Source organism: Grampus griseus (genome assembly GCF_964374135.1).
Source record: "Grampus griseus genome assembly, chromosome: X".
NCBI lineage: Eukaryota > Metazoa > Chordata > Mammalia > Artiodactyla > Delphinidae > Grampus > Grampus griseus.
The window spans coordinates 13441838-13464656 of record NC_138999.1 but is presented as its reverse complement, the minus strand read 5'-3'; the positions used below and the strand labels follow the sequence as shown (position 1 = coordinate 13464656).

General features: G+C 42.3%; 1 protein-coding gene across 4 annotated transcripts in view; it reads left to right on the top strand.

Moving 5' to 3' along the window:
* CTPS2 (CTP synthase 2) overlaps nt 1-18789 on the top strand; it is a 109065-nt gene extending 90276 nt beyond the window's left edge. For all 4 annotated transcript variants that reach the window (XM_082681879.1, XM_082681880.1, XM_082681878.1 and 1 more), the window contains 3 exons: nt 3991-4135; nt 17525-17635; nt 18544-18789. In XM_082681879.1, the coding sequence (XP_082538005.1) occupies nt 3991-4135; nt 17525-17594 (215 nt within the window). In that variant the 3' untranslated portion in view covers nt 17595-17635; nt 18544-18789. The remainder of the gene's footprint in view (nt 1-3990; nt 4136-17524; nt 17636-18543) is intronic.
* Nucleotides 18790-22819: the final 4030 nt, after the last annotated feature.

Sequence of the window (22819 nt, the reverse complement as noted above, 5' to 3'; positions counted from 1 at the left end):
TCTTTGACCACTGTAGCATGTTACCTGGACCCAGAAAGAAGGCAAGCAGTGGACATTGAGTGTGCACTCACTAGATGCTTCTCACCAGACCCCTTGCTAGGGACTCTACGTGCCTTATGTAACTTACAAGGCAGGTGATGTTATTCCTACTTTATGGAGAGGGAGACCCGAGTGCAGAGAGGTTAAGCAACCTGCCAGGGCCATCCAGCCAGCCCCTGGCGCGACTGGAGCTAAACCAGGTCGGAGCCTCCTTCTGCCACCACCTCTGTGGGATTTTATTGTTCTTCTTGTTTTCATTGGACATTCCACTTAAGATTATCAATCCATGCCTGAAGTTTTAAATTAGAATATGAGGATGTATTTTCTGTAGTCCTTCTGATGGAAATGCCCATCATTTACAATTGTTATAGAGTGGATCACTGTTTGGTGTTGAAGTCTCTTAAGGCTGGCATGTGAGAGGGCAGAGAAATTTCTTATGCAAATGACTATTTGTTTACTTTGTTCAAGTACTTATTCTCTTTAATTCTCCTGTCTCTCATTATTACCAGCAAGCACTTAGAAGCTTCTTCATCGCAAGGATTTAGTTTCCCACCGACACTTTCAAATTTCATGTGGGTTGGAAAGGAAATGAGACCTGCTGTAAAACCTTGCAGTTTTTAAAAAGCTGACTGCAAGGGAATTCATTTTATTAAGGAAAATTTCCCAGAAGATTTTGATCTTAGCTACCCTTATCACATCCATGAATCACTACGTTCCTGAAGGAGTTCTAAAAGGAACAACAAAGCTTGAGATTAGTATAATGTCAGAATTTGTTTCAAAGCAATTAAGAGCATTATTTAAAAGATACTTTGACTGATAGAGCATCATCAAAATAAAAAGTTTTAGTCTCTTTCCTCATATTGGATTTTTTGGGTAAAGTGATTCAGAGCAACGATCCATTCGTTCAAATATTCTTTCCCTGGCTATGACACGATCCGTTGCTTAGTTTCTGTCTCTAGTGGTACAAAACCACAATTATTGTCGGCTTCTTTCAGAGACATCCCTAGATGCTGTGCTGCAAGATTCATCACATCTTTAATTTAAAGAGGTATTGTTTTCCTTTCTAAGGGCAGCTGGTTTCTCTTCTTTTCTTGAGGGGACACTTTCCCGGGAGAAGGTGGCATTCCTCTCACCAAGCTTTCATACCTGAATGTTATTCTAATTCAAGGAGGCTTCTTCTTGGATATGATGTAGAGGATGTCTACACTGGGTTTTTCTGGATTCAGAGCTGTCCAGTAGAATCTGCTGCAATAATGGAGTGTTCTGCCCTGTTCAATATGGTAGCCACTAGCTGTGTGTGGCTGTTTAGCTCTTGAAATGTGCTCAGTTAATTTGAGTGAGTTTATTAAATGGTCACCTGTGGCCAGGGGCTACCATTTTGTGTAGCAAAGCTTTATTATTTTTTTTCAGGTTTCCAACTTTTATTTAGTTAAGTAAGGAGTAAAAATTAAAACAAACATGAAAAACTACTCTCTGATCCTGCCACTATTTTATAAAGAAGACTCAAAATAGGAGAAGGATCATCATCATCATCGTTTGAGAATTGAAAGATCAGTCCTTTGCAGAAGAGAACAAATGGTGATCTTACATCAAAGCTTCTGAAGCGGGCAGTGAGCGCCCCAGGACACACCTGGCCCCACGGGTGCCAACGGAGGCGTGAGCTAGTCAGACGATGGAAGCTGAAACCCCAGCTAGCCGACCAGGAACAGGACAAAGCTTCTCCAGGCTTCTGCGTCTATACCTGGACATTTACCCTACTTCTGAAGTCCTTTCCTGTTCTAAAGTTCCATAACCATTAGATAAGAACACTCTGCTAGCCTGCTACATATTTTATTAGGATGAGGGATAAGCTTTAAATGATAACCTTAAGACAGTGGACATTGCCGTTCAATCATCATTTCCTTACTACTGAGCAGTAGCTTTGGGTCTTCAGTGGTAAGTGATGGGGATTTGTGATTTTGAATTTCGTACTAGACTTTCAGATCACTTGATAAAGCATCTCATTGAAAGATTTAAAGTTATATTTACTTCCTCCTATAAAACTTATATTTTATCATCTTCAGTTTGATATGTATATGGCCATTAAAATGATTTTTAAAGTAAGGAATACATACTGACCATGCTTTGACTATAGCAATTATGTGATTAGAGAGTTGCCCAATCTCTAATTAGGAGTTGCTTCCTAATCTGGGAATAAACATAGTTTTTGAGAGTTCTGAGTTGGGAGAGGAATTTGTAATCCTAGAAAATTTCTACCCAGATTTGGAAATGTTGCCCATTAATTTTTACCATTCCCAAACAAGGGATTTCAGATACTTGAGAAGAGCTACTTTTCTGTTCCTATTACATCTAGGAGAACTTGAATTGCTCATATAGGGACTTCTTACAACCCTCAATGTATAATAGCTTTATTTGCCCTCTGATAATGTAAGAAATATGTGTTCATTGTAAAGGTTCACACGATACAGAGAAGTATCAATATAAGGGAGAAAATTAAAATATCTTGAACTCTCACCCCTTGAGCCATAACCACCATTAACATCTTGAAAGGGCATCCTTTTATCACTTGGAGTCTCTTCATCACAAGAGATACGTTGGCATCGGCTGAAACACGAGTGCCTGTTCAGCTTCATGGTGCTATCCGTGATTAATATCCAGCCCAGAGCTGTGACTAGAAAAGCAGTTATACCTGGTGCATTCCCAGGGGACCCATCCCTTGGGAAAGGAGACCTTGTGGAAAATGGCCTGAAGTCATCTAAGAGAAAGAGTGACTTACAGTTAGCCTTAAGTATGAGGATACCAGGGTGCTGGGAGGGGACCGTTCCCCCCTACCCTCTTGAGTTCTTGTGGCTAGACTAATAGTAAAATTGACCCAAGACAGATAAGCAGGAGAAAAACAAATTTTAATGCATGCAGACGGAGGTCTCATAGAAATGGGACCTAAGAAGCGGCCAAAGCAGGCAGCCTTTATACTTTTTAGACAAAGAAACAATAAATATGTGAGGAATTAACAGGACAAAGAAACTTAGGCTTTGGGTGCTTAATTAGTGAAGAATCTAAACAAAGTTTGGGCTTGGGTCGTAAATTAACGAAGTCACAAGATGTGTTTCTATAGGCTTCTCTGCCCAAATTCCCTGTCTCTGGTGATAAGGGTATCCTTCCACTTCAGAGGCAGGAAGTACACCTTTCACAAGAGAGATTTACTTCCTGCTTTCAGGAGACTAGGTGGGGTGTGTGTCAAAGTGTCCCTCTTGCATCAGCTCAATTTTTTTTTTAAATTAATTTATTTTTGGCTGCGTTGGGTCTTCGTTGCGGTGCGCAGGCTTCTCATTGCGGTGGCTTCTCTTGTTGGTGAGCACGGGCTCTAGGAGCGCGGGCTTCAGTAGCTGTGGCAGGTGGGCTCAGTAGTTGTGGCACGTGGGCTCTAGAGCGCAGGCTCAGTAGTTGTGGCACACGGGCTCAGTTGCTCTGCGGCATGTGGGATCTTCCCGGACCAGGGCTCGAACCCATGTCCCCTGCACTGGCAGGTGGGTTCTTAACCACTGTGCCACCAGGGAAGTCCCCATCAGCTCAATCTTAAGTAACTTTAATTCAAAATAATCAATATGCCATTTAGGCATATTTTAGGGTGGCCTGCCCTGGGCCCCACCCATGGAAATGGAACCACTGTACCTCTGTGAAGGGTCTAGATAGCGGGCAGATTTGGAGAAAGCAGATCATCTTCCCATTCAAAAACTTTTGCTTAACTTTGCTCACTCTCTAACACCTTGCACAAATAAAATGCTGGATCTCTTATTGATGTGATGTGTTTTGCAATGTGAAATTCTGCTACCAAGTTGGATCATGAAAATAACTGGCTATGATGGTAACAAGTTAAATAATCATCTTACCACTTAATGAGTTTTCTTATATTTATCTGCTTCAGTTGCATTATGATTATTCTCATTTCAGATCACCCCTATTTTGTCGGTGTCCAATTCCATCCTGAGTTTTCTTCGAGGCCAATGAAGCCTTCCCCTCCATACCTGGGGCTATTACTTGCGGCAACTGGGACTCTGAATGCCTACCTCCTTCAGGGATGCAAGCTGTCTTCCAGGTAACCAGCTTACAGTTCTTAGCAGTGACTTGAGGTGCAGTTATCAACATCTTAGGTTTCTCATAAAATTTAATATCATTGTAGGATTTTTTTAAAAAGTGGAGAATCATTTTTTTCCCCTCTTAACAAGCATACTTTTTTCTCTTAGTGAAAATGATTTAATCACATCTACAGTGGTAATGTGTCAGCTTTCAAAATCAGGCTGATACTGAGTATTGTTTTAGAGATTTTTGTCATTTTGATAGGTTAAAAAAGGGATTTTCTTTTGTTGACTTTTTGATTAATAAATATATATGAATATTTTATATATTTATTGGCCTTTTGTTTTATGAATAGCCTGTTCATATCCTTTGCCCTATTTTTCCTTTTGCTATTATCCTTTTTCTTTTTTAAAAATAATTAATTAATCTTTGGCTGCGTTGGGTCTTCGTTGCTGTGCGCGGGCTTTCTCTAGTTGTGACGAGCAGGTGCTGCTCTTCATTGCGGTGTGTGGGCTTCTCATTGCGGTGGCTTCTCTTGTTGTGGAGCACGGGCTCTGGGCGCGTGGGCTTCAGTAGTTGTGGCTCGCGGGCTCTAGGGCGCAGGCTCAGTAGTTGTGGCACACGGGCTTAGTTACTCTGCGGCATGTGGGATCTTCCTGGACCAGGGCTCGAACCTGTGTCCCCTGCATTTGCAGGAGGATTTTTAACCACTGTGCCACCAGGGAAATCCCCTCCTTTTTTCTTAATGATTGATAAGCTCTTTATATATAAAGGACATTAATCCTTTGTTAGGTTACACATACTTTTTCAAAGTGATTTTGTTTTTTTTCTAAGTTGTTAATGGCTTTCATTAGTTTTTATTAGTTTTATCTTAGTTTTTATTTTCCCTAAAGTTTTAAATAAAGACTTTATGTAGTCCTTATTCATGTATTTTTTATTTATATGTGGTCAAATCTTTTACTTTTGTGGATTATGTCTTTAGTATCCTGCCTAAAGTCTTTCCCTATCAAAAGATTATTATATAAATAGTTACCCATTTGTTTTCCACTAGCACTTTTATGGTTTCTCTTTTTTAAAATTTTTTGAATTGAAGTATAGTTTATTTACAATGTTGTGCTAATTTCTGCTGTACAGCTAAGTGACTCAGTTATACATGTATATACATTCTTTTTTAAATTTTCTTTTCCGTTATGGTTTATTCCAGGAGATGGGATATAGTTCCCTGTGCTATACAGTAGGACCTCGTTGTTTATCCATTCTAAATGTAATAGTTTGCATCTAACAACCCCAAACTCCTAATCCACCCTTCTCCATCCCCCCACCCCCCACCCGTGGCAACCACAAGTCTGTTCTCTATGTCTGTGAGTCTGTTTCTGTTTTGTAGATAGGTTCATTTGTACTATATTTTAGATTCCACATATAAGTGATATCATGTGGTATTTGTCTCTCTCTTTCTGACTTACTTCACTTAGTATGATAATCTCTAGTTGCCTCCTTGTTGCTGCAAATGGCATTATTTTGTTCTTTTTTATGGCTGAGTAATATTCCATTGTATTTATGTACCACATCTTCTTTATCCATTCATCTGTCAGTGCACATTTACGTTGTTTCCATGTCTTGGCTATTGTGAATAGCGCTGCTATGAACATAGAGGTGCAGCTATCTTTTTGAATTACAGTTTTGTCCAAGTATATGCCCAGGACTGGGATTGCTGGATCATATAGTAGCTCTATTTTTAGTTTTCTGAGGAACCTCCATACTGTTTTTCCTTATGGCTGCACCAACTTACTTTCCCACCAACAGTGTAGGAGGGTTCCCTTTTCTCCACACCCTCTCCAGCATTTGTTATTTGTAGACTTTTTAATGATGGCCATTCTGAGTGGTGTGAGGTGATAGCTCATGGTAGTTTCAATTTGCATTTCTCTAATGATTAGTGATGTTGAGCATCTTTTCCTGTGTTTCTTGGAAATCTGTATGTCTACTTTGGAGAAATGTCTATTTAGGTCTTCTGCCCATTTTTCAATTGGGTTGTTTGGTTTTTTTTGGTTGACTTATATGAGTTGTTTGTATACTTTGGGGATTAAGCCCTTGTCCATGGCATCATTTGCAGATATTTTCTCCCATTCCATAGATTATCTTTTTGGTTTTTTTTATGGTTTCCTTTGCTGTGTAAAAGCTTGTAAGTTTGATTAGGTCCCATTTGTTTATTTTTGTTTTTATTTCTATTGCCTTGGGAGAGTGATATGGTTTCAATTTTATATTTTCAATTTGTAATTTATATGGACTTTATTTTTGGTGTATTGTGTGAGGCAGGGAATCCGCATCCCCCTTATACTGCCCCCCTGCCCCCACACCCCCGCCAATGAAGTAATTTAGATTTGTTTCAGGGATTTCTGTTTTGTTCCATTGGTGATTTCATCTCTTTTTTCTGAATCCTTACCACCCTTTTCATTATCATAGGATTATTGTAAATCAAGCCCTTATCTACCCTATTCTCATTTTTATTTAACATTTTAAAAAATGTGTTTTGTTCTCTTCTGGAGGACCTGTATAATGATTTTTAGAGTCAAGTTTGAATAAAAAAATCCCTTAGGGATTTTCGTTAAAATTTCTTTATATTTAGGGGCTTACCTGGTGGCGCAGTGGTTGGGAGTCCGCCTGCCGATGCAGGGGATGCGGGTTCGTGCCCCGGTCTGGAGGATCCCACATGCCGCAGAGTGGCTGGGCCCGTGAGCCATGACCGCTGGGCCTGCGCGTCTGGAGCCTGTGCTCCGCAACGGGAGAGGCCACAACAGTGAGGGGCCCGCGTACCACAAAAAAAAAAAAAAAAAAAAAAAAATTCTTTCTATTTAAATACTCATTTGGGGAGAATTTACATTTTTACTTCCTCTCATCTAAGAATATTGTATGTAATAACTTTCAAAGTGAAAGGAACTAGCCGGAATCATGTTCTTAGGTAGGGGTTATTACCACAATAACTGGATATATCTTGTTTAGAAGATTACCATTGTGGACCCTCATCCTAGCAAATGAGCCTGGCGATATTGCATTTGAGGACTGCCAGGATCGCTGTGTGGTGTGTCTACGTGTGCTTTGTTACGCAAGCCTGCTTGTTTGCGATATTACCTGCTAGGAGAGACTCACAGCTCTCTAGCATGTCCTTTAACTGTGTGTTCAGATGGGAATAGCTTTACATATTTTGCATGTTGGGTCTCTTAATGAATTAATGATCACTCCCTGCACTCTTGAACCAGTGCAGTGGTTTTCACACCGTGCCTGTGGAGCTGGAATCCAGGCTGCCATGAGGAGTAGACTGGGATCGGGGCGGGGAGGGGGGGGTGTTTCCAGGCTCTTCCCTGCTTCCCTACTTCAGTGGAGCTTCAGCTCCACTCTTCCTGGCTCACGTGGCCTGGTTCTGCATGAGATTGCATATGAAGACGAGCTTCCTGTGCTGTAAGGCTGCATGGCTTACACAGCAGATTGGACATTCCAGTGTGGTCCCGTGTTGGATATATGCTCTGTCCCTTCCCAGCCACTTTATTGTCTCCATTATTTCAGGTGCTCACACGTGAAAGGAGGATGACGGTGGAACAAGTGAGATGGCTGGGAGAAATAACGCACACATAATCGTTCATGCATAACTATCTGGTTGTTTGCAAGCATCAACTAATATAGAAATGGCGTCTGCTTTGTGTGGTCCACCCACCTGTGTGCTGGCTGGCCCGCCAGTTCTTGCCTGGGGCCTGGTGGTCTCTGGGTAAAGCTCACCAGTAGTTTCTGAGAAAAGTGACTGCCAGCAACTGCTGAGCGAGTCACAGGGTCTCAGAAAGAAAGGAAAGATCTCTTAACAAGACTCTGATGCTGGGATTGGGATCACAGCTGACTAGCAGGCTTCCATGGTGGTCAGAGAATTCCTGTCTATCAGCCACCAACTGGTGTGGTCCTTCAGAGCAGCCAGCATCTTATTTATCTTGGTCTCCTGGCTCCCTAGTATGCAGTGGTTGCTTACTACCCATTACAGTACTAAATGTAGGTAGCAGGGGAGGATATAATCTAGTATAATCTTGACACCTTGCAGGGGGTTTTCCAACTAACAATGGTGCCCCTGACTTAATCCAGTGGCAGACCCTAGGGTTCCAGAGGAACCTTGCACTTCAGCTCCTCTCTGCCTGGCTCCATGGTGTTAGTGAGCACTGAAAAGCAAATAACTGCTTTGATGGCCAGGCGCTAATGTGAGCTGAGTTGGGACTGTATTTCTGTCAAACAAGATTACTGTCTGTAATCAATCCTAAACAAATGTGTCAAGAAATATGAACACTAGACTAATGACTTCCTTTCCCAGAAATTGGCTGATATTATTTAAATGTATGGCACATGTGCAGCTGATGTCTTTAAAACCCACAATGTAAAAAAAAAAAAAAAAATCCTTGGCTTTGAGCAAATACACCTGGGCTCTAACCTTTGCTTTCTGCTTCGTGGAGAACATTTATCTTTTATTGCCTGGGAAGTTGCAGTAAGAATATTATTTTGGGATCTAGAGCTGGTGAGCTGAACTCTCAGCTACTCTGGTATCTATAGAATGGCAGCAGTTACAAAGACCAGGTCCACCACCTGTGGTGGTCTGTTCAAGAGGCATAATAGTTTTTTCTTTCTTTCTTTTTTTTTTTTTTTGCGGTACGCGGGCCTCTCACTGCCGTGGCCTCTCCCGTTGCGGAGCACAGGCTCCGGACGCGCAGGCTCAGCGGCCATGGCTCACGGGCCCAGCCGCTCTGCGGCATGTGGGATCTTCCCAGACTGGTGCACGAACCCACGTCCCCTGCATCGGCAGGCGGACTCTCAACCACTGCGCCACCAGGGAAGCCCCCAGGCATAATAGTTTTAGGATAGTATTTTAAATTTTTTTTTAGATTTTTATAAGCTACTCAGAAGTACTTGCAAAATCAAACTAAGTCTTGTTTTGGGGGTCCCCCAAGACCACCCACACATTCGATGATTGACTAGAAGGAATCAATATAGTTGTACTCATGGCTAAAATTCATTTCAGTGACAGAGTAAGCATACACAGCTGGCTCAGTAAGGGAAGGAGGTTTAAGTAGAGTCTGGAGAAATCTATCTGCAGGTTTCCTATGTTCTCTCCCTCCTGTGAGAGGTCACACAGAACTCACCCTCCCTCCAGCAGTAAAAATGCAGTGTGTAATGTTTATGCCCAGAGAAGCCCATTTGACACTTAAGAGTTTCTATAGGAGACTGGTCACATGGGCATTCTCTGCCTAGCAACTACCCAAATTCCAGGCTCCCAGAAGGATAGCAAGCGCTCACCACAAATCACCTTGCTTGTACAAACAGCCTAGGCCCAGTGAAATGACCTTATCAGTTAGTAATGGAGAAAACATTCTGAAAGCTAAGTTCCCCAGCAAGCAGGCCCTTCTAAAGATAGCAGCCTCAGGCCTGCTGTGTTAACTCTTTTGCACAAGTCTAATAAACCATTTTTAGAATAAAGAAATCAATGGGAAATTATGGTCCATTAAATAAATCATTGTAATTCCTTGCTGAGGTCTCTCCCCTGGTGTCTAAATATAATTTGTCCCATGTTTAAATGGTATCCACAAATTTGCGTGGCTTTGCGGTGTATGATGTAATAGAATGAGACTGCTTCATGTAATTGTAATAAAAAATTGTAGATTTATACTAAATAGAATATCCAAAGGTTCTTATAATTGCAGGTTTTTCAGTATCTAGAAGCAAAGCACAGGATCTCTGTCCAGAATTCCATTTTTTTTTTAATTGCAGTATAGTTGATTTACAGTGTTGTGTTAGTTTCTGGTGTACAGCAAGGTGATTCAGTTTTATATATATATTCTTTTCCATTATGGTTTATCATGTGATGTTGAATATAGTTCCCTGTGCTATACAGTAGGACCTTGTTGTTTCAGAATTCCATTTTTAAGCAACTGGAAAGAGAAGAGGGATGGGAGTCTGAAGTTCATAGGCTGTTTTTCAGTCTGCGTGTCTCTGGGGCTGCCCTGCAAGGCCCTGAGGTGCAATCACTCCACACCGAGGTCAGGAACGACTTCCAGTTTTTATGATTCCAACATTTATCATGCCCCTCTGTCAGGTCAGAGTAAAACTCTTGTGCTTAGATAGTGCTTGTTCTATGTGCTCTATGCCTGAAAGCAAGAAATGAGATGGAGTTCAGTCAACAGTTCCCAGAAATGCAGCTCTTTTGGGAAACATGTTTTTAAAATACAAAACCGTAATCTTAAGACATGTGAGTAGCATTTTATTCTAGGTTTTAGGATCTTAGATTCCATGTCTCCACCCAATACATACTATCTCTTATGCAGAGAAATCATCTTTTTGTGGCGAGACAGGAGGCAGGCCGATACAGAAAGAGGAGGGAAGTTAACTCCACGATGCACTGTATTAGCTTGATCGTTTCAGACCAAACTCAGAAGTTGAAACTACTTCATAATCGGAGGGTCCTTAGAGGAAGTACAGAGCTGGAGTCAGCGCCTTCCGTTTCCTGAGCCCGGGTGTGCTCCTGGGATCTGAGTCCCTTCTCTCCTGCAAGCTCAGGCTTCCCTCTTCACTTTTCTCTTTGAATCTCGGCAGCAGTCAGGGAGCAAAGGCACCCATTTCCTTCGCCATTGTCTCTGGTCTCTCTCCTGTGACTCCTGGGCTTTTCCTTCTAAGTGACATGCTGGCTTCCAGCCTGGGAAGATTTTGTTTTCTGTGGACTTCTAGCTGAGGCATTACAGAAAATTGGGGAAAAAAGGAAAATGGATCCATAAACCTAACATAGTCACTGTGCTCGCTTTTGAGTCTTTCCTTCCAGTCTTTAGTCCATATCCGTATATGACTCATTTCATGCTTGTAATCATAATAGTGAGTGTGTGTGTGTGTGTGTGTGTATTTTTCCTGATTCTTTTATTTTGAAAACTTTCAAGCCTACAGAAAAGATGAAAGAATAGTACAGTGAATACTTGTAAACCTTTCACCTAGATTCATCAATTGTTGCCTTTTTACCACATTTGATTCTCTCTTTCTCTGTGTATATACTTATTTCTGAATCATTTATAAGTTGCAAACATCATAGCACTTCACTCCTAGATACTTTATCATTCATTTTCTAAAACTGAAGACATTTTCTTACGTAAATGCAGTATCATGATCACACCTAAGAAAATTAACATTAATTCAGTGACATCATTTACTATCCAGTGCATTTTTTTTTTTTTTTTTGGCGGTACTTGGGCCTCTCACTGTTGTGGCCTCTCCCGTTGTGGAGCACAGGCTCCAGACGCGCAGCCTCAGCGGCCATGGCTCACGTGCCCAGCCGCTCCGCGGCATGTGGGATCTTCCCGGACTGAGGCACGAACCCGTGTCCCCTGCATCGGCAGGCGGAATCTCAACCACTGCACCACCAGGGAAGCCCTCCAGTCCATATTTAAATTTCTCCATTTATCCCCAAATGTATCTTTAGCTTTTTTTTGAAATCAAAAAAATGTAATCAGTGCTCAATTTGAGGTTCATTTGGTTATGTTTCCTTAGTTTCTTTTAATCTGGGTAAATCACCCTCTCGTTTTCAGTTCTGCATAACATTGACTTTAATAAAGAGGCCAGGCCAATTGTCTTGTAGCAATGACCAGAATTTGGATTCATCTGATTGTTTTCTCATGATTAGAATCAGGTTAGACATCTTGGGAAGAGTATTTCATTGGGGCTGTTGTAGACTTTATACAGACACGTCAGGAGACACGTAAGGCACATAACCTTCCCTCTGTTGTCACACGGTGGATGAGGCTGAGTTTATCACCTGGTTAAGGTAGTGACTGTGTGGACGTCTCTTTTGTAAAGAAACATTTTTTTCCATTTCAGTTTCTAAAATACCATCCCCCACTGAAATGAACTAGGGTTCCTGGAAGAAACGCTTGGTTTCAGGTCTGGGGCAGGGAAAGTACAAGATGAGCCCAGAATGTGTTGCTAGACTTAAAGGAAGGGAGAGTTCAAAAACCAAGGGGGAGATTTTGTATAAGATCAAAGAAGCCACTTGAAAGGGGCTCACTTTGGACAGTTCGAACATCAAAAACAATCATGACAAAATTGGATTATAACACATTACATTTTTAAAAAATTCCATAATAATACTCAAAAAAACCAAAAGGCCAATTAAAAGAAATGTAGATGCAACCCCCAATATAATAACTGAGTCAAATAAGGATCATCAGTGGTTGCCAAAACCATTGGATGAAAGGTTTCGGAAAACAGGATATTCATGTGTTCTCAGAGCATCACCACAGAGTCTTTATTAATTACAAAAGCCTGTCTTTTGAACTGAACACCTCGTACACATTTTTCCAAGTTGCATGATGCTCTGGCTGTTTGATGGCTGCGTGCTTCAGCGTCCACTCAATGCGCCACATGTGCTGGAGCTCACGCCATCCCAGCCATGGTGCTGGGTGCAGGAGAATCAACTGCAAGTCCAATGAGAACACACACCCTGTCCTGGGGGACTCATCGGGTAGTTTAATGGTTCTCTACATTTTGAGGCTGACAAATCACCTTCCAAGAAAGTGATGAAAGCTGTGGACCCACTTCCTGGAAGGCTGCACACACATAGCAATTGGAACGGTATTCATATCCCACAAGCCTCCCATCCATCGAATCCATCGATATTCTTCTAGGGGTCCTCAGATACAGACCCCCAGCTAAGAGAGTCTTTATAAAAAGGGGATGGTAATAGTACTCACTTCACATGGTAGTGATGAAGAGTACGTTTTATTCTAAATGGAAATCACTTAGCACAGTGCCTGGTCTATGGTAGGAAATTAAATGGGAATTATTATTGTGCTATTATTAATTTCACCTTAGTTCCCGTCTCCTTCATCTCTTGCCTACTCAAAGCCTCCTACCTGCTCTCCAGGCCTCCAGCTTTCCTCTTCTCAGTCCATCTTCTGCTGGCAGAATGCTCTTCCTGCATTATTTTGGAGCTTGAATCTCTAAATGGCTTCTCTTGACTCACAGCATAAAATGCCCACAAATCCCTACGGAACAGCCTGAACTCCCCCAGAGGGTTTAGTGCTTTGGCTTCAGCTCTCACGTCTCCCTTGGCTCCTGTTATACATTCCTGAAGTGCTTAGCGAGAAGGGAATGCCAATCTGTAGCCTGTTAGGATGCTGGTTCCCCAAATTGTTACTGATGGTGGGCATCAGAGGTGGGTGTGGCCTCTCCGCTGATTATATACAGAGTGTACATTTCTCCCTCTAAGGCGTCCTTATCCCACTTTGGGTGTCTCTTTCTATTTGACTAGGAGAGTAAGATACTCTTTTTCTCCTGTGTGAATCTAATGTGCATTTTCCAGCACTGTTCTAAACTTGGAATCACCTTCCTTTTTATTTTAACTCTTGGGCTACATGGTTGATGTTGCCAGGGGCCATTCTTGCAGTATAAGGTGCAAATATTTTATTTTTGTGGGGACAGTGTGGGCAAGTAGAGCGGGTGCTATGGGTTTATTTTCTGGATCTGCCACTTACTGGGTAATTTTTTTCCAAGTCCCCAGTCCTAAACGTCAGGATCTTCATCCTTTAGGGTTGCTGTGAGGAACAGTTGAGATGGTGCTTTGTAAACTTTCAACTGATATAAAAATACTACTTTTCCTCCTTTGTTATATTTCAAGCAAAAGTGAACTGGAAAAAAATATTCTTTTTTGCTTTCTTTTTTGACAGTTCTTTTAAACATCTTTAAAACAGCCCCCCTCCCTTATTGTTGGACTCCAAAACCATACCTGGAGACTTTTTCTCGTAAAGTACTGCTGATAAACCCCATTTGAGTATGCCTTCCGTCAGGGATTAAACGTTGCTTAAGAGGTGCTCTTTACTGATCGTGATTCACTGCCTGCAGATGATGTGGTACCAGCCAGGGACGGAGTTAATAGAGACATAGACTACTGTGCTTTTAACGCCCCGCTGGGGTTGTGTTCTACCGTTTACTATTCAATGCAAAACTCATTCACAGCATACTAAGTTTTTATTCCATTGCTCTTATATTTTATGGCTTCCAGGGGCTCTTTGAGAAGGAAGGAAGCATAGCAATAACAATGCTTTGGGGGAAACTGTGTGCATGGAAACCTGTTTTAAAATATGCTTTCTCCATATGAGATGGATTTTGATATAAAGTGTTACAGGAATGTATGCATGCTGGGAATCTTAAGTATGCTATTAATTTTTTTTTTTAATTCCGACCACCTCTTTTTGTTAATGGAGAAGAAATGGTTTAATGGCTGCATCAGGGTAGCAAAGAAGGTGGACTATATGAGACATTACTCTACCCTTGCCCTGGTGCCTTGGAATATATGTTTTCTTATATTGGGAATTTATTAGGAACCAGGAGTCTTGGACAAACAAACTTGACTATGACAAGCCTTTTGTTTGTCAAAGAACCACATGTAGACCATGGCGGTCAAGTCTTGTAAGTCCAGCCAGTGTTTAAGGATAGCGATTCCCTTGCGTTGCTGCTGGTGATTTTGATTTTGTCTTGTAAGAAATAGTACAGTAAAAAACTTTTTTAGAAAGAGTGCTTCCGTTATTTGGGGGGTACATGCATGTATGAGAGAGAGTTGCTGTGATTTTGACTGTACATAGCCAGACCTTAAAAAAAACCTTTCTTAGGGAGTGATAAGGAGAACCACTGCATGGTGATTATGGTTTTTTTTTTTAAATCATCATTCATTTGTTTTTAAATCAATGCTATCCAATAGAACTTTTTGCCGTGATGGAAATGTTCTGTAATCTGCACTGTCCAATATGGTAGCTGCCAACCACACATGGCTGTTGAGCAGTTGAAGTGTGGCTCAGTGTGTACACGTGAGGAATGGAACTTTAACTTTTATTTGGTTTTAGTTGATTTAAATTTAGATAGCTACTGTGGCTCGTGGCTACCACATCGGACAGTGCAGGTTTAAAATTTTCTGCTCCTCAAAAGTAACAAGGCACACACGAATAGTTCCGTATTCTGCGGCATTTCAAAAAATTTAACATGTAAGACCCTAATATCTAATAACTCTCCCCACTGAGAAGTGTGTGTGTGTGTGTGTGTGTGTGTGTGTGTGTGTGTGTACAGAGGTTATTTAAAAAGACAGGTTGTCTTAAGATAGAGCTGAGATGTCTCGAATTAAGTGAAAATATGCCCCGATAAGTATCTTATGACTTAAGTCTGTTCTGTGTGAAACAAAAATGAAGCCCTAAGTCTTACATGGCACAGAGCAGCACCCACATTTTATTGGATGTGCAGGAACCACTGCTGTCCTGCATGTGGAATTGTGTTTCTAGCACTTGTGTTTTGCTGGAGCATGAATGCCATAAAATCAGCATGTTTATTGAGCAGCATTGCCTATTTTGAGAATTCTGTCCTTGAGTGTTGTGGTTTATGTGGTTGTTCCACCTCCGCCCCTGAACACATATGGAAGAAAATTAGTGAACCGTCATTTGCCTTGGAGCTCCCCTTCGTTAGACTCAACCTGTGTCATTTTGATGCCTTGGCAGAGTTTGGGGCTGACAGCCAGCAGACAGGAAATGAGAGCCATTAGGTTAGACCCACCCAAGTCCACCTGCTGAAGTGGGTAGGGAATTACTCTTGGTACAGGAAAGACTTCTGAAAATCATGCACTTGGCAGTTTTCGCCGCTTCTTTATATTTCCATGACTTTTTGAGAGATGCCATGTTGTAAACACATAGCCCCCATAAACAGCAACAGCTCCTATTTTCATATAATTTCAGAGCACATTTAGGCATTCTCTTTCGGCCCTCATAACATTTTGATGAGGTGGTAGGTATTGTTACTACTTTTTTCTAGACTCCCAGGCATGTGGCTAATAACCAGTACAACCAGGAGTGTGAGGGCGAGGATGTGGGCCCACCCCACTCCTCCATGGGCTCGGAGGTGGGGAAGGAAGCTTGAGATACTTGAGAAAATGGAGTTCCCTTGGCCCTTTGGCCCTTCTCACTTGTGGTGTCAGGGTACATGCCCTGTGGGGCCCACTGCAGCACACACCTTCGACTTGAGCCTGTGGCCTGGGTTAGCACGATGGGGATCCTGGTCCCACCTTGAACAAGCTGTGTGCCTAGCGAGTCACTTGAACATCCTTGACCTTCATTTCTTCTCACATGGGGAGTTGAGTGCATCTTCCAAATTCCCTTTAGTTGCAGAGAACCAGGAAGGAGTCGACGTTTGCGTAGTAAGAGTGCATGGATAAGGATATATCAATTTTGGGGGGTTGTTTTTTAAAAATATATTTTCTTTGGTTATTCCTGTGTTTTCTTTATTGGAAACCCTGTTGTAACAGAAGTGGTTTTCCTGAATTAAAATCTAACTAGGAGGTATCTTCTACTTGATTGGTTTTAAGGATATGTTGATTTCTTTGTTCACCTAAGTAATCTTGTCTTTTCTGCCAATTCTTGATCTTTTTCTGTGTCTTCTCCATACTCTAGCCCCACCCTCCCCCTTTCCAGTATTTTGTCCAAAAGTCAGGGAGGAGAGTGAGGTTGTCTGTTATGATTTTGTTTATGTATTTATTGATATTTACTCCATATGTTTAGGGTAAATCTTTGTTTTCTAGCCTGTCAGCATAGGGTTTCTCCAATTGTTCCCTCTCCTCTCTTTAAAATAAGTGAATTTTCACCTCTTATGGAATTCAGACTTCTATTGCTATAAGTCAGCAAAAACTTGGCCAAGGCTAGGAACGGGTCGGCATAAAACACTTACTTCCTGACAATGTCATCTTCGTAGATCAGTAGAACTCTTGAGGGGTTGATCAACCTGCTGACTTGCTTGGAACCAAGCAAGAGGAACCCCAAACTGAGTCTGTGGCTCAAAGTGAAAGTACAATTACAGGCCTATCTCATGGAGAAGGTGTATTTCTTCGGGAACCCAAGATGGCGGCATCTAGGTCAATAATCAGTCCTACTTTGAATACTACATGTAACTTGAGGTAGTTGGATCATCACATAAAGTTTCTAATTTGAGAACAGCAAAATTGTGCAAATTATTTCTCAAACCCTTGGACCTATGAGAATGTTTATTGGAATGGAAAACTTTCATGCTGTTGACCTATACTAGTGGTCTTCAGAAGGTTATAAATTTCAGTCTAAATTGAAATGCTTTTATAAATTTTCTGAATAAGGTACTTCCAATTTAAGACACAAGCAAATGATCAGTTCCTCTGACAAAAGAAGGAGACCGTTGGTTGTGGTTGGACTCACGTCTTCCTGGAGTGACTAGGAAGTAATAATAGAATATTCCTTAGTATCTTCTCTTAGTGGGGGTTAATTATGGAAAGTGTTTAGGATTGTAAATAGGATAATTGCCCAGAGTTTTTTTACACCTTGCTAAGTTAATTCGTCTTTTGCTCTAGTGATAGATACAGCGATGCCAGTGATGACAGCTTTTCAGAGCAAAGGATAGCTGAGTTGGAAATCAGCTGAAACTGATACGTGACTTGGAATCACCAGGACTGCCTGAGAGGGTGAGATGGAACCTTTAAGTTCTTGTTTGTTTCCCAGACAGGCTGTCTTCTTGGTGTAGAAGGGAGCATCACAGGACTGGTCCCGCAGGATCCTGCTCCCCTGGGACGCTCCTGTTTGCATAGTTAGCAGGACAGACTTGACAGCTGACGGTGCTTCTGGGAATCTGGAATGCACCTGAGGAAGCAGGCAGTTAGGAATGCGCCTGAGGCCGGGAATAAACATATCCGGGTGCCTCTAAATGGATACGTGGAGGCTGATAGTGTAGCTGAGGGGTCAGCAAACTTGTTCTGTAAAGGGCCAGACAGTGACTGTTTTCGGCTTTGTGGGCCCTCCAGTGCGTTGGAGAGGGAGAGCAGGCTTGGACAGTATGTACATAAATGGGCAGGGCTGTGTCCCAGTAAAACTTGATTTCCAGACACAGTGTGCTGACCCCTGGTCTAGGTCACTCATGGAAAAGCAGAGTTCCTTGGATTTGTAGAAAATAAAATAATGTTTTCTTTCTTTGTAGGGAGATGCCAGAGACTGGCTTGGCTTCCAAGGGCAGCTTATGTCCCTCACGGCTCCTGGAGGTTTTATTAGAGAAGGTAGCAGCCTGGATGGCTTTGTTCCATTCATGCTCAGAGGCAGGTGCTGCCTGGACAACCCTGCTCTTTAGCAGGGACAGCAACTTTTGGAAAATTCGTGCGGAGTTCATCGCTCCAGTGTGATTTCTCTTCTTATTTCACTTGGGGGCAGAACATTCCTGTTCACCAGGGAAGGCACATCCGGGCCTATTTAGGTTTGCCTCAGACATGGAGACCTTCAGAAGCAAACCAAAATGGTGCAAAGATTAGTTGGAGGCACTTGTAAGACATATTATTCAGCTTTCGATGTGGCTAATACTTCTTTTTTCTTTTTTTTTTTTAAGGCTCTGAAGTAACCGAAGCCAAGATGAAGGAAGTATCTAAGGAAATCACCACACTCATAGAATCACTCTTTTCTCCACCAAACATGGGATGTACAGCCTCGAGGGGAATCTGATAATATGCACTTCCATGAACCAGAATCAAAGGGGTAGTTTTCTTTTTCCTCCAGAGGTGACCTTTGGTTCTTGCAAATTTCTGTAGCCAATTAAACTTTTCCCAGCAACTTCAGCGGGCAGAAAGTGTGTTGGTGTCTTGTCTGGTGTATGGAGACATCCAGGTGGTGAGGAAGGATCCAGGTAGCTGAGCCTTCTCTGGGCTATATGGGAAGGCCGGCAGGGCACACGCAACAACTAATTTTGTGTCAAAAATGAGTCATTCTGTTACCTGGAATTCAGCCACAGATTTGCATGTGGCCCAAGTTTATTTCAGTTTGTCACTCTGTTTATTTGTAGTAAAAAGTAAAATGAAACAGGTCCAAGACTGGGGGTGGTAAGTAAGGCCCTGGCCTCAGGCACAGAATATAAGGGGGCATAAAAAAACTCAGGAATCAAGATCGGTAACATATGTATATATATTTACTTGGGGTGAAATATCACATAACGTAGATTAACCATTTCAGAGTGAACAGTGCAGGAGCACTGGGTCCATTCGCAGTGCTGTGCAACCACCACCTTCATCTGGTTCCGTCCCTCTTCCCAGCCGTCCCCACAGCCACTTATCTCCTTTCTATTTCTATGGATGGGCCTATCCTGGATATTTCATATTAGTGGAATCATATAATACGTGGCCTCTCGTGTCTGGCTTCTTTCACTGAGCTTGATGTTTTCAAGGTTCATCCACGTTGTGGCCTATGTCAGTTCTTCCTTGCTGTGGCTGAATGAATTTCCTGGTATGGATTAGGCTACAATTTGTTTATTCATTCATCCGTTGATGGACATTTGAGTTGTTTCTACCTTTTGGCTTTTTTGGATAGCGCTGCTGTGAACATTCATGTGTAAATAAATTTTGTTTGTTTGTTTGTTTTTGTTTTTGCCACACCGTGCCTCAGCTTGTGGGATCTTAGTTCCCTGACCAGGGATCCAACCCGGGCCCTCGGTAGTGAGAGCACAGAGTCCTTAACCGCTGGACTGCCAGGGAATTCCTGTAAATAACTGTTTGAGTATCTGTTTTTAACTCTTTTGGTAAATGGTTACACCTAGGAGTGGAATTGCTGGGTCACGTGGTAATTCTGTTTGACTTTTGGCGGAAGCATCAGTAATATTTTAATATAAGATTTTAAAAAACCAAAATTCATAAAAAAAATTTACAAAGAGCAAAATAGCAAATTTTAAAATAAGGACAGGATCCAGCCCTGCCCCTCCCTCACCGGCCGTAGTCCTGGGCCAGTTGTACAACGTTCTCATCCAGTATGCTTCCTGATTTCCCTGTTGAATGTACTTGAGATGACTTAGTTGTTGCTTACATTTGAGCCTTCTGAAACTGATTTAAATATTTTAACTGCTCGGTTAATTTTTTTGTGGTTGTCTTTGGCCTTTAACTGTTTTCTCTTAATGCTGTAAAGCATTATTTTGTGAACTGCTACAGAAAATTTATCTACCAAACGCATGCAGAAATGAAATGAATAATTCTGGTAAACAAAAATATTAAAGAACGCTAGGACTCCACTTGTGAAAATTACAGCTTGAAGATCACAGGAGGCTCCAAATGAAAAGCCCACAAGAGAGGTTAAAAGCTGGTATAGGCCTCCTAGAGAGAGGTGTGTAAGCACAGAGGGGATGCTTGAACAGCACAAAGAGGTAATCTGGCTTAAATGGGAGTTTTCAATTGTAGTAATTATGACTTGTAAAGTTACTTATAACAGAGTGCTTACCTTCGGGCTAATGATTAAGAAGCAGCAAAGCAGCCTCTTCGCTGTTGCTGCACGAGATTTCCTCTTTTGGAGACACCTGTTGAACTTGGACTTCAGCGAAGTGCGGAATGGTAATAGCATGGCTGCTTACGGTGGTGGAGCACATAGAAAGGTATTATAAATCAGTCATTCGACTAATGTATCTTGAGCCCCCAGGATGCGCGACACATGGTGTCAGGTGCTGGGGGAAGTGAAGGGGAGCAGAATTTGCCCCCCAAAAATGTCTCTTTGGCATAAGGATTATTTTAAAGAAACAGCAGATACAGGAAAAGCTCTGAAAACTGAATAGAAGTTGCCCTTTTTAAGAGACATTTACATTTATAAGGGAAACCTTTGTTTGTAAAGTTGAGTCCTTCTTTGTACCAGGGAGAGACCGAGGGCTCTACATCTCTGGAACCTCTTCTCAGTGGAGAAGGCAGGGACTTAAATCTGTATAACAACCTCACCCTTGATTACTGTGTTTCGCCTGGTCACCTTCCATAACTGCCTCCCCCACAAAAACATCTTCTGTCTTTCGCTGGAGATGGTATTGAAGGTGGTGGCTTGGGCCATTTTGAAGAGTTACTCAGTTTTCCTGCGTCTCTCCCATGTATACAGCAGGTACACATGTTATTAAACTGAAACCAAGCAGGACCCTGCAGGGCCCTCCCAGGTACAAAAGCCTTTCCATGTCCTCTGTTTCTTGTTTGTAGAAAAAGGCTTTAGTCTCCTAAGCTTTCCCTGAGTTCCAAAGAGCAGACTCAAGCAGTTACTAATTGTGGAAGTGAGAAGATGCAGAAACAAAGGAGAAGCAGTCGAGAAACAATAGTTCAGTGATAATACGTAGCCCTAGTTCCTCCTCAAGGGATGTATATGACAGTCTGATGCATATCTTTGAGTTGTTCTGCAGGAACTACAACCCGCACCCTGGTGATGGATGGTGACTGCGTGCTGAGCACAAGCAGTAGACATCAGACTGGTTGGAACCAGGTTGAGGATGTTGACTCCCAAAACATTACCGTCACCTCCCCACGCACCAATAGAGAACTGTGCGCGAACCGGTCACACACCCTTTTGCCCCTTTTGCCTTTAAAAACCTTACCCCCAGGCCAGCCAGTAAAATGGATCTGAGATCAGCCTACATCTCCCATCTTCTCAGCTGGCGCCCTCTCAATCAATAACCTTTCTCTACTCAGGACTCCAACATTTCGGTTTGTTTGGCTTCAGGACACACAGGCACACAATCTTGGGTTCAACAACAAACCTTGTTTGTTTTTCTCCTGTTCATCTGTCTTTTATTACAGAAGGGTGTCAGCCAAGAACCTAGAAGGGTAGAGGGAAAATGATTTTTCTTCCCCTACAGAAGCAACCTACCTTCTTGCACCTGACCTTCTCTCGGGGGAAGGCAGGCTTTAAACAAATCTGTAGGAAAATAAGCATTTAATCATAATTGTGAGATGTTCAGGGAGCTATGAGTGTTAAAGAAGAAGGACAAAGAGACTGTGAGAGAGTGTAAAGTGGGATCCTCTGACAAACTGGGCAGCCAAGGAAGGCCTTCTGAGCAAAGCTGGTAAATGTTTCACACAGATTTGTGCCTGTGGTCACACAACGCAAAGATGGTGAGCAAAGAGCTCCGAGAACCAGTGGGCTGTGGTTTCCCAGACTGGCTGGCAATTGGGTGAGTGGTGACACTGTTTCACTGGTGTCATCACCTGCTTGGTATCGGCCCACACCTTTCCTTGGTTGAAATTTGGACTAAAGCTGAAGGGACTCAGCTTTTTTGTTTTCTCCATAAGCTCTCCAGCTCCATTCCCAATTGTCACTTTTGTTGCTGTACTTCTTACTTGGACTTTATATTTTGTTGAAGTAAAAAGTACCACTTATCTGCACATCTGTGCTCTGATAAGGTCAGTGCCAGACATTGACACGCATCACAGTTTTCCCCTAGAGTTGAAGTTCTGCACCCCAAAGATGCCGTACAAGTTGAGGGGAGATATGCAGAAACAACACCAGAAATCCAGAGTTAGTGAAATGTTGCCTGTGGGTTCTTTTCTGTGCTAGTGTCTTTGGGGTTTGATTGAATTTCTTGAACGGAGCAAGAAAGAGCTCAAGATCGTGTAGCAGCAACAGGTCTGCATCACTCTCTCCCTAGGCCGCCAAGCCCTTCTCAGAGTCTCCCTTCTAACCCTTCTGTTTCACTTGTGGATGAGGAGATGTGGGGTTCTTTCAAGTCTGCAAAATACAATCACACTTGTATTCTCAGGGTCAATGGTAAGGAAGCAGGCTCTATACTCATCGTTAATCTGAGCAGCACAGTCAGTGCTAGCCAGAAAGTCAACTTTGGGGAAGTGACCAGCCTCTTAGTTCTTTTGGAGGTAGGCTTTTCTTGT